The sequence below is a fragment of the Cryptomeria japonica genome, chromosome 8 (assembly GCF_030272615.1).
Source record: "Cryptomeria japonica chromosome 8, Sugi_1.0, whole genome shotgun sequence".
Lineage (NCBI taxonomy): Eukaryota > Viridiplantae > Streptophyta > Pinopsida > Cupressales > Cupressaceae > Cryptomeria > Cryptomeria japonica.
In genome coordinates, this window is record NC_081412.1 from 98,726,100 (window position 1) to 98,740,237 (window position 14,138).

The 14,138-nt window shown below is 37.4% G+C and overlaps 1 protein-coding gene across 3 annotated transcripts in view; it reads right to left on the reverse strand.

Moving 5' to 3' along the window:
* Positions 1-348: 348 nt before the first annotated feature.
* LOC131063810 (histone-lysine N-methyltransferase ASHH3) overlaps positions 349-14,138 on the reverse strand; it is a 95,126-nt gene continuing 81,336 nt past the window's right edge. Inside the window, exons 15-16 of one of the 3 annotated variants that reach the window (XM_057997754.2) lie at positions 1,212-1,266; positions 349-1,056 (exon numbers count right to left, since the gene is read on the reverse strand). In XM_057997754.2, coding sequence (XP_057853737.1) covers positions 1,251-1,266 — 16 coding nt within the window. In that variant the 3' untranslated portion in view covers positions 349-1,056; positions 1,212-1,250. Of the gene's footprint in view, positions 1,074-1,211; positions 1,267-2,114; positions 2,164-14,138 lie in introns of those variants that run through there. The other 2 variants (XM_057997753.2, XM_057997752.2) reach the window with 2 other exon arrangements.

The window sequence follows — 14,138 nt, forward strand, 5'->3', positions numbered from 1 at the left end:
ATTTAAAAATTCCTTCACTTTCAATTACATGAACTTTCATCTAAAATCATAAAATAGTCCAAAATATTTACATTAAATTTTGTACAAACATTTCAAACATTTAAAGAAAATAAATTAGATCAATCACCGAAGATTGTTGGGCTTAAAAGTTCTAGGCAATTTAAGTGAGACTTAAATCATCATGTCTTACTCTAGAATTTTTGTGGTGGATTGAGCAACCACTGTTTTTCATATCTATGCATCCAAAATTTTATGGCCAAAAATTGATGGCTTTCATCAAGGTAATTATAAAGGGATTGGATTTACCACCTTCGACTTATAGTCAAAGGTTTGAAGTCAGAAATCCTCTTGTCATTAAAATTGGTATTTTTGCTCTTATTATTTTCACATAAACATGGTAGACTGCCTTCATACAAAACATCTAATTGTTACTCAAAAGACATCAATAATTGCAGTTTTGCCTTCATTATTTTTAGTCATTACAGACCAAATATCGTCTGATAGCTAGTCGCTTGTTTGGTATTTCCATGTACCTGAAGTCAACCCAAATACAACAGGCACCAGGAATATAAAATAATGTAACATTGAAGCATCTACTTGTACAAGGAATGCACTTAGCATTCCTGCCAAACAAAAAAGTTCTCTTCTCTCGCAGGTTAAAAAATGATATCTAAATGTACACATCTGTTCCTACGTTGTATTTCCGAAGGACAAATGTTGAATAGAATTCAGAATGCTCTTTCCACAACTTTGTAAGGCTTGCACCAGATAGTTCCATATCTAGGACAATAGTTTACTTGATCTTTAGAAACAATGAATCACAAAGAACACAAGTAACGATCACATTTCAGCTGTCCCTGACACAATCATGAGTTTCCTGGATCACCCTGTGATTTTTCTATTGTTGGGGATCATCCAAGCACAGATTTAATACTTGATTCTAATACAGCCTCACTGGTACAGCTTATTCAAAGACGCATAGGGCATGTTGAAATTCAAATTGTGCAGGGAAATATAAAGACTACCAGTAAAAACAATGTTGGTTTTGAATTTTGCCTGCATGGCCAAGCACCCTATAAGAGGAAAACAAACAGCAAAACAACAAGTCACGGTGGAAAATCAATCAGAAATAAACACAAAATTGTTGGTATAATTGATTTCAATATGAATGAGCTCACTACATGGGCTCGTTTGGATTAAATAAATCTCACCTAGGCTTTAAGTTGAAAAACTCACTCTGCATTTGCATCTTAATTCTCCTCATTGCTGTCCCAAATTTGCAGGACAATCAACATTAGGTCAAAACCTTCTAATTTTAAAAAAGCAATGCAAAGGAATAGAAAAGGCAAATCTACATTATACAGATGTGGCTTTTGTCTGAATAGAAACAGATAAATCTATATTATAATGTTCGTAGTGCAGGATTCCTAGAAAAAATTCTCGTGCAATATGAGAAGTTGTACATCCAATGTTTTTCCATTAGACATTTAATATTTGAAAAAGTAATTTTCCAATATAAATTTACAGTTTTACTATTAAATAATGTAAATGCATTCTTCTGAAAAAAAATACGGTATACATGTACGCCTACTTTAAGCTTGCTTCATGGAAAATTCATGGACACTAAAGGCTCTTCTGCGCTCTCATTTAAAAATAAATAGCAAGTTGAAGTCAGTGCATTGTCTAAATAGTGTTTAATTTTCTAATCTTGGATAGGAACCTACACACAGGTTCAGTGTGAACATGTAGGAAGTGGTTTGAGTCGAATATTTTGCGTTTCACTTTTAGTAAAAAGTTAAGGAAGTCTTTTTTATTTAGCTAATTAAGTCGAATAAAGTAGGTTTGACTTATCTTCAACTCATCTTCAGCTAATTAGTATAAAGATAAGCACAAAATAAAAGAAATATATACAGTGGGAAAATACAGTGCAGCTGTCTTGTGAACAGTGCAGAGGTTTATTGTAAGCTCTTCGAAGAGAATGAGAAGCTGATTTGATAGTGTAATTATCTGTGTATTTTTTTAATGCTTTTGTTGTTTAAAGTTTCAACTATTGTGTAATTGATAAAATGTTAACTATAATTTTTGCTTATAGAGAACATTAGGTCAGCAGTCACCTTGGTTGAAACTCTTCAAATAGGTGGAACAAACAAGATATAATTTGATCTGAATAACAATTGCAATTGATGAGACAAAATACTAGCTATGAAATTTATACACAGAACAGAATCTAAATAATTTTGAAAGAACAAAGATAATAAACAATAGGATTGCATTGTAAAAAAATATAGTGTACAAAAGAGCAATCTCAGTGGAGAGACATATGCCTGAAGTCCTAAATTCTTTATTCAAAATTTACCTATTTTATAGCTTTAACGGTAATATATTAAGGGTTTTTCTTCCAAACCTGCCAACGTTGTGGTCCTTGGAAGCAAAAATGCACTATCAATAAATAAGGACAACAAAAAAGAATACAGAAAATAATTGCTGGAGTTTATTAAAGTGATAGTACCACTTGCTGGGGTCACAACACTTTAATGGAAACTTGGAATCTGAACTTCGTATTTGCATTTAAAAGCTCAGATCATAGATTATTTTGATTTCTGAAACTACGTGCAAGGGAACCCCAAGGCCAAACTCACTTCAAAGGGCCCTGAACATGCAAAACAAGAAAATGTATAGGATGTTGCAAATAATTGATTTTCCAAAAAATTTAAAATTCTACTGAGAACCTATCATTCGGGTGACCCAAACTGCTTCCCATATAACTTTCTCCCACATGTTCATGTCCCATATCACAAACCTCTTAGCTTTTTCTTTGAAGCATTTAGCCACTCTTTGCAAAAATCCAACCATATACAATCTGACACTTGAAACTGATTAGGAAAACCATGTTGATTGTGACACTGCTTGTATTTTTTACTAGTCCAATAATAAAATCTGTAAGCATGCTATTGAATTCGTCAAATACTACATCATTGGGGACCAATGGTTAAAACCAAAGGCATAATTAAAATGGGCTATGACCAGTGGATTTGCCAAAGGCTTACTTGTTGTGTTGGGCATATCAATGAAAATCATCCCATATGTGTGTAACTCATCCATGATTGTGCATGTCCTTTGAATGGCACCTTGCTGTGTTGGACATATCAATGAAAATCATCCCATATGTGTGTAACTCATCCATGATTGCGCATGTCCTCTGAAGGTACATTCAAAGGACATGCACAATCACGGAATTGACCACATATCTGTCCATCAGTCTAGAAATGGAACGTAGAGGACATCATCAATTTTGAGTCCATCACATACCATAAAGAATACCAAAAAAGTTGAAGGGGCATGCTGCATTATTTTAAGCAATGACTTGTGTCAAGCCACAATGGCCACATTCACAAGGAGAAGCTTGGCAGTTCCATTTTAAACGATTCACTTTTTTCCAGGGCATCTGCCAATTCAATAATCTATCAACCACACCAAAAACAGAATCAGTGCTTATGAGCTGTGTTCAGACCCTACTTTTGATTGTCCATCTTTGCAATTGCTAAGATGAACAAGAATTTATATACAACATGACATAATGCCCAAGCTTTGGCAAGTACAACTGCATAGCAGCAAAAATCGTTTGGAGAAAAATCGGGAAAAGATCATGAAAAATTCGGATTTAAGGAAAAAGGTATATTATTATTGTTTTGCTCCGTATTATTATTAATAATTCTATTTTTATATTACAATAATAATATAATTATAACATATGATTATATTATATTATTAAATAATATTAATACAACAAAATAATTAATAATATAACATAATATATAATGCCAAACGCACAATATTAAATAATAACTTAAGCCGCTTCACAAAAACCATAAAAAGCAATCTGAACTGTGGGCACCAAGTTCTGGTGCTCAAAACATCCGACTCATCTTCATCAATATCCATATTAAGAATTTGTGGCTTGCCTAGTGTTTCTGTCATTTGTGTACTCGGCTATGATTGTTGCAGAAAGCATATAGTCCCCGCCGATGCCAAAGCCAAGACAGACCTGAAAAAGCATAATTTTTTTTGCTCTATTTTGGAGTCTTATGGGTTCGCAGATCATGGAAAAATTAGATTCATTTTTGTGGTTTAATGTGATTTCCAATGCAAAATAAAATGTGATTTTTACCAGGTTCTGTGATTTTATAAAAATCGCCCCCCACTTTGATGTCTCGTGCCCAGAAGAGTCAGACCATCGCCAATGCCACAAATGGTTGACCTAGGCAGGCAGCAACTTAGTTGCCACATCCCATATGTTGGATGTTGAGGTGGAATAGTCACAAATAGGTAGAACATCTTTTCTGACGATCATTCTACAACTTGCTTAGAATTGCTTAAATTATAAAGGCTTGTGATCTACGATATGATTGTGCTTTACCCAAAATGTAATGATAATGTAGAGCTCTTTGTCATATATCAAATACATGTTCAATGTGATGAATGTCTCATTATAGTAGGCAGTTAGGTGCCCATGCTAGGTGAGCACAACACCAAGTGCATAGTTACCTCTTGACTTCAAGAGATTATTTTAGATTTGATAGGTTAAACCATTAAAGAGTAAAGCTGAACAAAACCTCTCTTCAGTTGTACATATGATCGATGTTTTGCTTTTGTACAAATAAACTTGGTTTTCACTCCATGCATCACCTAGTTTAGAGGCAATGAAATGCGGCAGAACCTAAGCATGATATTTTAGTAGAAACTCACTAAATCTATTTATCCTGGCTTGCTCAATTGGTCAATCCTAAGAAACTCACTGGATCTGTTTATCCTGGCTTCCTCAATTGGTCAATCATACGAAACTGAATCTGTTTATCCTGGCCTGCTCAATTGGCCTTTTTGTAAATCTGCCTACACAAGTCATTAATCAAAATGTAATCTTATCTTTTTGAATAAATATCATGAGAGGCTCCTTCACTCACTTTAGCCGAAAAAAGAGACCCATTAGGTTGTGAGTCTTTTGGGCTAGCTAGTCTCTAATGACCCATTTTTTCTTTCAGTTGATGCATACATCATCCTTGTCGATGACCTACTCTAGATATTAGATCCTCCACGTTGAAGACACACTTCATCAACTTGTACTGAAGCAAGATATGTTGCTGGTTCAAGTACAAGTTCAGCAGTTAAGCCAACTTTTCTCCCTAGCTCATTAAAATAACTATAATTTGCATTTCAAAAATATATATAGAATTGAGAATACATCTAATATCAAATCAAATCATATTGATCTTTGTCAAGAGCATCAATGTCATCAACTAGTTTGTTAGAACCACAAGCAGTCCAAACACCATTCCCACTTGTTCCATTATGCAAGTTCTATGCAGTATCCTCATGCCCCTCATTATGCAAGGAAATTTGTACAACAAAAGCATCCCAATCGACATTCTCAAGGGCTACATCCCAATTTCCCATCACCCCCTATTTGTCCTCATTTTGCTTATGTGAGAGGTGGTACAAGTTGAAATGCACATACTTCTTTTTGCAGTCAATCAATATAACCTTCTTTAACTTCACCCTCTCAAGCAAAGAAAGTATCTGTGTTAAAATACTTGGGGGTCATGACAAAGAGTAGGATGTGTGATCACCTCATTCCTCTATTCAAATATTGTTTGCACTTGTTCTCAAAATGTTTATGACATGCCTTTAATCTTGACCATTGAAGGTCTCTTTGTATTACCATGGCACGCGATGTCTCTCCCGCCTGTTCCTGCACTTCAAAGGTTGCTAATTACAATGGCAATCAATGCCTATCCCACCTTCACAAGTTGTCTTCAAACAATTGAATGTGAGGCAAATTGAGTCTCCACAACCTAATATGTTAAAAAATTTAGAACGCGTTAAAAAAGTATATGCTAAGTATTAAGAAGTAAAATACAAATATAACTATCAAAAATATAGATTAAAACTTCATAGCAAATTCATAAATTACAAAATGATAATAAGCTTACATTCAACAACTTACTTGGAGAACATGAAGATGGTTGTTGACATATGATGATCAGTCACAAACATGAAAATCTCCTTAGTGGCATTGTTGATGGCTTGTGACATACGTGCCAAGCTTCTGAAACATCAATTATAGTGAATGGACAACACTTGGTATGCAAAATATGTGCTCATATCTTGCTTCAACCAATAACCCTACAACTTTATAGTTCTTTGCATTTTCTATTATAACTTGGACAATATTTCATGGCTCCACCATGTCAATCGACTCTATCAAAATATTCACAATGAAATTTGTGTCCTTCAAATCACCCTCACAATCAACTATCTTTGAAACAAAGCCCCTTTAGGCAACACTAAAATGATATTAAATAGGGATCTATTTTTGGAATATTTTGCATCCATCAAAAGTGATGGATACTCCTATTTCAATCGTTGAATTCCTACTGATGGCAATTAAGTATCTACAAAAAACAATTCCTTGGCCAATAAGGTGTTGTGTACCTTTTCATATCTAGGACCTATATATCTTATGGGTGCCTCATTAATCACCCTCACCAATTGACACCAAAAGTGACCATTAAAGGTTGAAAAGAGATCTATTAGGATAAATGCATGTAATGTGCTCATTAGCAATTTTGCTCACCACAACATGAACAACTTTCTCTATTGGCTTGCACCCCTAATTCTTTTGCTAAAAAGGGCTATCATCTTCTTGGGAAGATGGTGTTGCAAGAAATGAATTAGGCAGCCACTATACAATTCATATTAAAGAAACGAATGTGGCAGCCACTAACAAAAATGAGTTTCTAAAGGGGTAAATTGATCAATTTACGCCAGCAACAAAGGGGATGTGCTTCTTCAAGTAAATGCTGTGCCAGACTTTTGGAAGATTCATTGGAGGATGACAAGACCTTTAGAGCCTTCCTTGATGCATCACCTTTCATTATGGGGCTATAATATGGTACGGCCCCTTTTGGGAGCCTTGCGATAGTACAGCTGGGTAGATTTCAACTACAGTAAAATATAATTTTTAATTCATATTTTCAATACACACAATGCACTAATTTTTTTGCTCATTTCACATGCACAGCACAACAATCTCTATTAAATATATTTGCTTGCACACAGAGAACTCACAAATTTATAACTGCCTACAAAAATGTTATAAATTTATTACTTGTAAACTTGGCAAACCTGAATATCCTATAAATCACATTGCTCCAAACCCTTATTTTGCAAACATTAAACCCAAATGTGAATTCTAAGTGAATCCACCTCTAAATCCTTTCTTCACACACTGCAATTCTGGATGAATCGCACAGTATTGGCTAAGGAGAAATCTTTCACCCCAAAACCAATTTTACCTTAGGATTTCAACCTCACAAAGAAAACAAGACTTGATATTCTTCTCCTCCAAATCTCTCTCCTATAAACACTTTTTAAACATTCTGAAAATTATAATTTTGAATTACTTTTTAATAATAACTTTCAGCTCCAAATAAGTGAGAATTTAATTTTTTGATTTTCCAACACTTCAGTCACTTAAAATTCACCTTTATAAATACTTAAAATAAGTTGCCTTTTGATTAACCTTTTTACAACTGAAATATTCATTATATAATATTTTAATTATTTTTCCACTCATTTGCCCAAAGTTGCGAAAAAATACAAAAAAAGCCCAAAGGTAATTCTGAAAATGCCAACATGCCCAAAGCTGCAAAAAATACAAAATAACCCAAAGGTAATTCTGAATATGCCAACATACACAGAAGCTCACTGGATATCCAACATAAAAAAAATTGATACTTTCCAATAATAGAGTACTTTTCCAAAAACTGTAGCATTAGGATTTTTGAAACTGTTCCATGAAAGAACCAATAGATTCAACTCGATCTCCTGAACAAAATGCCAATAACTAAATTTCAATCCGAAAAGGTTGGCGCTCTCCAAGAAAGTTGGAGCTTTAAAAAATGTTGGAAATGCTACATATATAGGGGGCATTACAAAAAGTTGAAGCAAGAGTAGGGGTCAACACGGAGCCCAAACCAAGGAAGCATTCAGCTGGTATCAAAACATAATACACCACATAGTAGTATTGAGTGGGTGGACATCACGTGACAATAGCCCCTCCAAAGAAGGCCTAAAGAGAGTTCTTCCCTTTGAAAAGTAGTCTTGACTCTGAAGCAAACTTGAACATTTGTTTCTTCAAAACAAAGGAACAAGCTGTTTATGAGACAAATATACATAGAATAGAGAACTACTAATTGGAGATCCACAAATAATAACACTAGGCAAGCTGAACAAATAGTAGGAGCGACTAGTATTGAGAGGGAACTTGCAATTGTGTAAGACAAGGTATGCATCAATGCCAAAGAAAGCATTGAGTATAGGGATGTGTCTGATAGTGGTAAGGAACTTCTAGCATAGACTTTCCCTAGAAGTATTGTATTTGCAGGGTCACCTCAAAGAAATTCCATGGATATTCTGTCTATTCCACCTCCTCAAAAACAGAAGTTACGAAAGTTTATTGGAGATTGATCTCAAGATCTCATCCATCATTCTAGTGCATGCATCCATGCAATACCCTATGGGCTACCAATGGCTAGACAGACTGATAAGACTAGTTCAGATGCTTTCCAAACACAATTGAATGAACTGCAATTGATTGGTATATTAATATTGCAAATCCTAAGAAAGCCACATGAGACAAAGTAAGGCATTTGAGAAACAATTCAAACTTGAGGGATGACAACAATATTGTTGTTGTTGGTATTGGCATAGAGTTAAGGTTTAAATGTGTTTTTTTTGTTCTTGCCTCAATGCTTCAAACCTCATTGGGGTGTTATTCTTCAATGTTTATGTTGGGGATGATGTCCCCCATTTGTGACCTTACGGGTTCATAGCCCTGAGTCAAAAGTGTTTACCCCTTTAAAAGAACACAATATTGTTACAAAAATCTATAATAGCAGATAGGCTAAACATAGAAACTATGAGCCTACAATAGGAGGCTCAAAGAACTATTAAGCAAATTTGAGAAGGAAACAATCAATGGTTTGAATACTTTAAGTTCATCAATGGGTTGAACCCTAGTTAAGAAGGAAGATTAAGGTAGTTCCACCCTCATCTTATGAGGATACATATAAACATGCAATGCATGTCGCAAGTGAAACCAGATATGCTTTTTCTTGACTAACACAAATGATTCTAATTCAAGTGATAATGATGTAGGATCAATTCAAGCTCTCCATATGGACATGCTTAGGATTATCAAAGAGCTAAAGGACCTATTGTCACAAAAGTTGAACCCGCTTGATGAACAACCTTGATCATCAACCTTGTGCAACGTGGAAACAACCTCCCAAAGTGGGACTTGCAGAAGTGAGGTTGAGTCTCTGGAGAAAGCCAACTTCCTTTCCAATCCGAGTGCAAGTGTTGGACTAAGCCAACACTGAAATATCTATTCTACTGGTCTGACAGGGAAAAGGGAGAAAGAAGGGATGCTTGAAAGAAGGGAAATGAGGTTCACACCTAGATCGAAAATTTGATCTTCTTGCCTATAACTACACAAGACATTAATGAAAATCAACCAAGAATATGCATAACTTCCTATCCTAGTTAGCTTCCCAAAGCATGAATGCGGGTTGGAATTCTTATAAAACTCAAAAGAAGGTGCACTTAGCTCACAAATGAAGTTCTAAGAGGGATCAACACAGTTGCACATACTCAAAAAACAAACAAGAATGCATCTCAATAGAGGTAAAAGATATTACACAGATTATCAAAACTGAAAGTAGGCAAGATAGTTAACTTTATTAATGCAAAAGCAAGACAACATTTACAATTGCCGAGAAATAAGAATTCTGCAATAGAAAAGAAAGAATATCCTGAGAAAATATACAAAAATTGCCTTTATAGCTGAGGCATAACTCAAAATTGAAAACCACAGCTGGAAACCCTAACCCTCCTATGGTTAGGTTACAAAATAGCAAAGAGGAGAAGATCAGATCGACTGATCTGATATGCATTGCGCAAGGACGGCTCTGCAAGTGGTCATCATCTCTAAAAGAGGCAAAAGGGGTTACAGGAGAAGACATCTTTGTGCACAAGTGCATCGTGGAGGCATGACAAAGCCAAAAATTCTTCAAAATGCATTAAAGAGGCATGGGGTGGCGTCTGAGATCGGCCTCAAGGTCACTTCTGGAGTAAATGGTGAAAATCCCAGGTGGTTGTATGCAAAAAGGATTAGATATTAGGAGCCGACTTAGCAAAAAACGTCCTCGACCATTGGGTCGGCAACCACCCACCTGTAGAACTTTAAAATTCTAACGGTCACCGCAATTTGAATGTCAACCATCAATCAAGAGATCTCACGTGAAGATGGACGCACGAGATCTTCCCACATAATCGCTTAAAAGCCCAACTGGAGATCAAGTTACGCTTGTCGGATCGGGATTAAGTGATCATCAACTGTGAAAAAAGGTCGGGCCCACTGCATCTCACATTTTGTTGAGACTAGGCACTTCGGTAAGACCTAAAAAAGCATCATGCAGCATGGAAAGTTAGGCCGAAAAGGCCTTTGCCACTCGGGGCCAACCACGACTGTCGCCCGCCAGCATCACTTATCGCCTTGAAAATTCACCGTGGAATGGCGGTGAGCACCTTTGTTTTTCTTGTTGTTTACCCTGCACAGTCCCTCTGCATCCTTGAAAACCGTTGCGGGATGGCGGGATAACTATCCGGCCAACCCACAATTTACCCCACGGCACCCATGAATTAACCGGCTTCGCCCTACGGGATGGCGGGGAAGCCCTTTGTTTTTCTTTGTTGCTCTTCCCTTGCAAGCCGCCATTAGGCACTCTGAAATGCCTACAGGGTGATGGGGAAGCCCCCCCATATTTCGCCAAGACATCGCCTTTCGGCTAGACAAAATAACCCTCACATCGCCCCGGAAAGCTATGCTGAAAAACCTTGGAGTGGCATGCGAGATGGCGGGATGACATCTGCCCCTAGCCTTGTTTACCCCGCAGTGTCCTTTGTGTGCTTTATCCTTCCTCGCAGGGTAGCGGGGAAGAGACTTCCTCTTTGTTCCCCCGCTATCTCACGCACAACTTCGTCCTTCTCTTTTGCTTGTGCGGGGTGGATGATATCATAGGCCGGATTCACCATCCCGCTATCCCACAACAACATCTGTTGGCCTTAGAAAATCTTGCGAGGTAGCAGGGCCCTTAACATAACAAGATACCGCCATCGGCCTGTAAGAGGAAATAAAGGGAAACCGGCCAGCGAACGATAAGGAACCCTCCAGCCAGTAGCCTTAAGTGAGTTGACTAGCCGACCCGATCAACACAAAAATACAATTGAAACTCGAAAGAAAAGGTCCCTCTGCATGTTGCCAATACAGTGCACATAACACACAATTTATGCAAAACTTTGAATTTTCTCATATTGGATCTACAACTAAGTTGGCCAAAAAAGGTCACAAAAGGAGAACAGAAAAGGGAAACCTCCTTGCATCTGTAAAAGATCAAAATTTGGCCAATCTGAAGGGATTGACTTGTGCATGAGCACTTATGGAAAACAGAACATAAATTACAGATATTCACAATATTTACCCTAAGCACATGATTTGAGAAGTATACCGTTACCTATAATAGGGAGGTCATCACCGTTTAGCCTGGCTAAATTGAAAGAATTGGCCTTCTTGCAGCTTGTAATCACATAAGGACAACTCCATATTGCATCAAATTTTGAGTGTCTCCCTGCTTTTGCTCTGTCAACATCCCATTTTAGAACAAGATCTCCGACCTAGAAGGTTCTCAAAATGGCTTTCTTGTCAAAATACTTTTTAACCTATCCCTGATGGACATTTAGGATCTGCATAGCTCTCTCTGACCTCTTCAAGCTCTGTAAGTTCGGCATACCTCACCGATAAGGCATCATTTTCCAAGAGCTCCAACTCATGCTAGGTCTAGAGATGGCAACTCAAGGGATAAGGGAAGCCTTGCTTACCTTCCATATACTAGCATGACAGGTGAGTTGCCTAAAGCTCTTTTCGGAGTGATTCTATTAGCCCATAGGGCTGTTCCCAACTTTAGGTGCCATGACCTCTAATTGTTTTCAAGAGTCCTCTTGATGATTCTAATGAAATTTTTGTTAAAGGACTCAGCAAAGCCATTGCCTTCGGGATAATAATTTGATGAGGTTTTCAGAAACACGTCATGTTGGACTGCCCATAGATTGATCTGAGATCCCACTAAGACCTTAGCATTGCCTAGTATAATTGTGGAAAGGGCTCCAAATCTGGTTGCAATTCCTTCAAGGAATTGAACCACTAAATTTTCAATTGCATCCTTCAAAGCAACTGCCTCCGTCCATCTTGTGAAATAGTCGGTGGCAGCCAAAATCCACTTGTGGCCTACACTTGACATTGGATTGATAGGGCCAATGAAATCAAGCCCCCATTGTGCAAAAGGTTGATCAACAGACATGGGATGAAGGGGCAGAGCTACCAATCTTTGTTTGCCTGCAAAGAGTGCACACTCCTTGCACTTCCTGACCCACTTCTGAGCATCACTAAATAGAGAAGGCCAATAATAGCATGTCCTTACGGTTTTCATGGTTGTGGTGCCTTGGAAATCATGAAAACTTCAAAATTCCCAACCTAAGTGCAAATAGCGCCCAAGGAAGAATATAGGCACCAAACTCAAGAGATGATGGAAAATCAAACGAAGTGGAAATTCCTACTTCAATGCAGAATAGCGCCCAAAGTGTCGAGAAGGCACCAAACAAGGGTTAGCATGAAAATTTTGGAAAACTCAAAATTCCATGATATAATGAAATTCACGCTCTAGTCAAGGAAAGGATATCAAAATGGCTAAGGCATGGAAATGATGAATTCCTTCACATAGTGGATTCCACACCAAAGGAGGAAATTTTTTCCAAGGATAAGGAAAATCCAAGGGTCAAGGAGGAATGGCAAAGCGGAAATTCCCTCTGGAAAAATTTAAAAATTTCCATTTTTAGGCACCAAATCTTGTCAGAATCCGAAAATTTTTCCAGATTTGGAATCATGAGAGAATTCCCTCTCCATTGGACCCGAGTCCTAAATTTTAGGGGAATCCCTAAAAATAGGAGATGATGGAAAAGCATGGAAAAATTCCATCCAAAGCAAGAATACTCAAGCCAAGGAGATGAATTAGGTGAATCTTGAAGAATATTCCAATTTCCCTCCAAAATTTGAAAAATGGAAATTAATGAGTTACCAAGTGACACATGACTTAATGCATTAAGAGAAATTTCCAAATTTGTACTCAACTACAAAGGAAATTCCATTTGCATGCGCAGTGATTGGGGAAGTATGACGCACAATGAATGCAATTGCTGAATTAGATTCCTCCCAACTTAGCAACACATAAGGGAAATTCTATATAAGCATGAGGATGCATTTCATTTCTCACATGTAGGATTTAAGAAAGAAGAGTTGGAGAGGAGAGTCATACTTAGAGAAATTTTCATCATTTTCAAGAAGCTTTTCCAAGATGGCAAAATCAAGCAAGGCGACTACCGTCGCCAGCCAGGCGCAGATAAAGGCAGAGCTGAAGGGATTCCTTCTGCAATCCAAGATTGTGTCCAAGTAGAAGGAGATCAGCGATACAAATTTGGGAACCTTCAACTTGGCTGCATTCAAAATCAGGATGTTTGGAACAACAGGGCATAATCCATCTCCTACAGCTATCAAGTTTGTTAGAAGTGAAATCCTTGCAGCAGTTGGTTTTCCTCTTGCTATCCAGTGTCCAGACTTGATTCTCGAATGTGCAAAGCACTACAATCCGGAGCGGAGGACAATTTCAACATCAGATGGCAAGTTATAAGCCACTTTGACTTCGGAATCAATCGGTGAAGCTTTTTAGATTCCTTCACATCACTCGATAACTTATTGGACCATGAATGGCGCAAAGGTGATATATGATACCGGCCCTGACAGATGTGTGGAAACCATCAACAAACATTGGTTGTTGAAGCCTAGACTGCACATCTCCAAAATGTCGAAGACGCTCACTATCTTTGAATTCAAGCCGGAATATGTGGACCTGATAATGATGAGCAGAATAATGGGGTGTTCACATACCATCAATTTTGAGCCATGGATG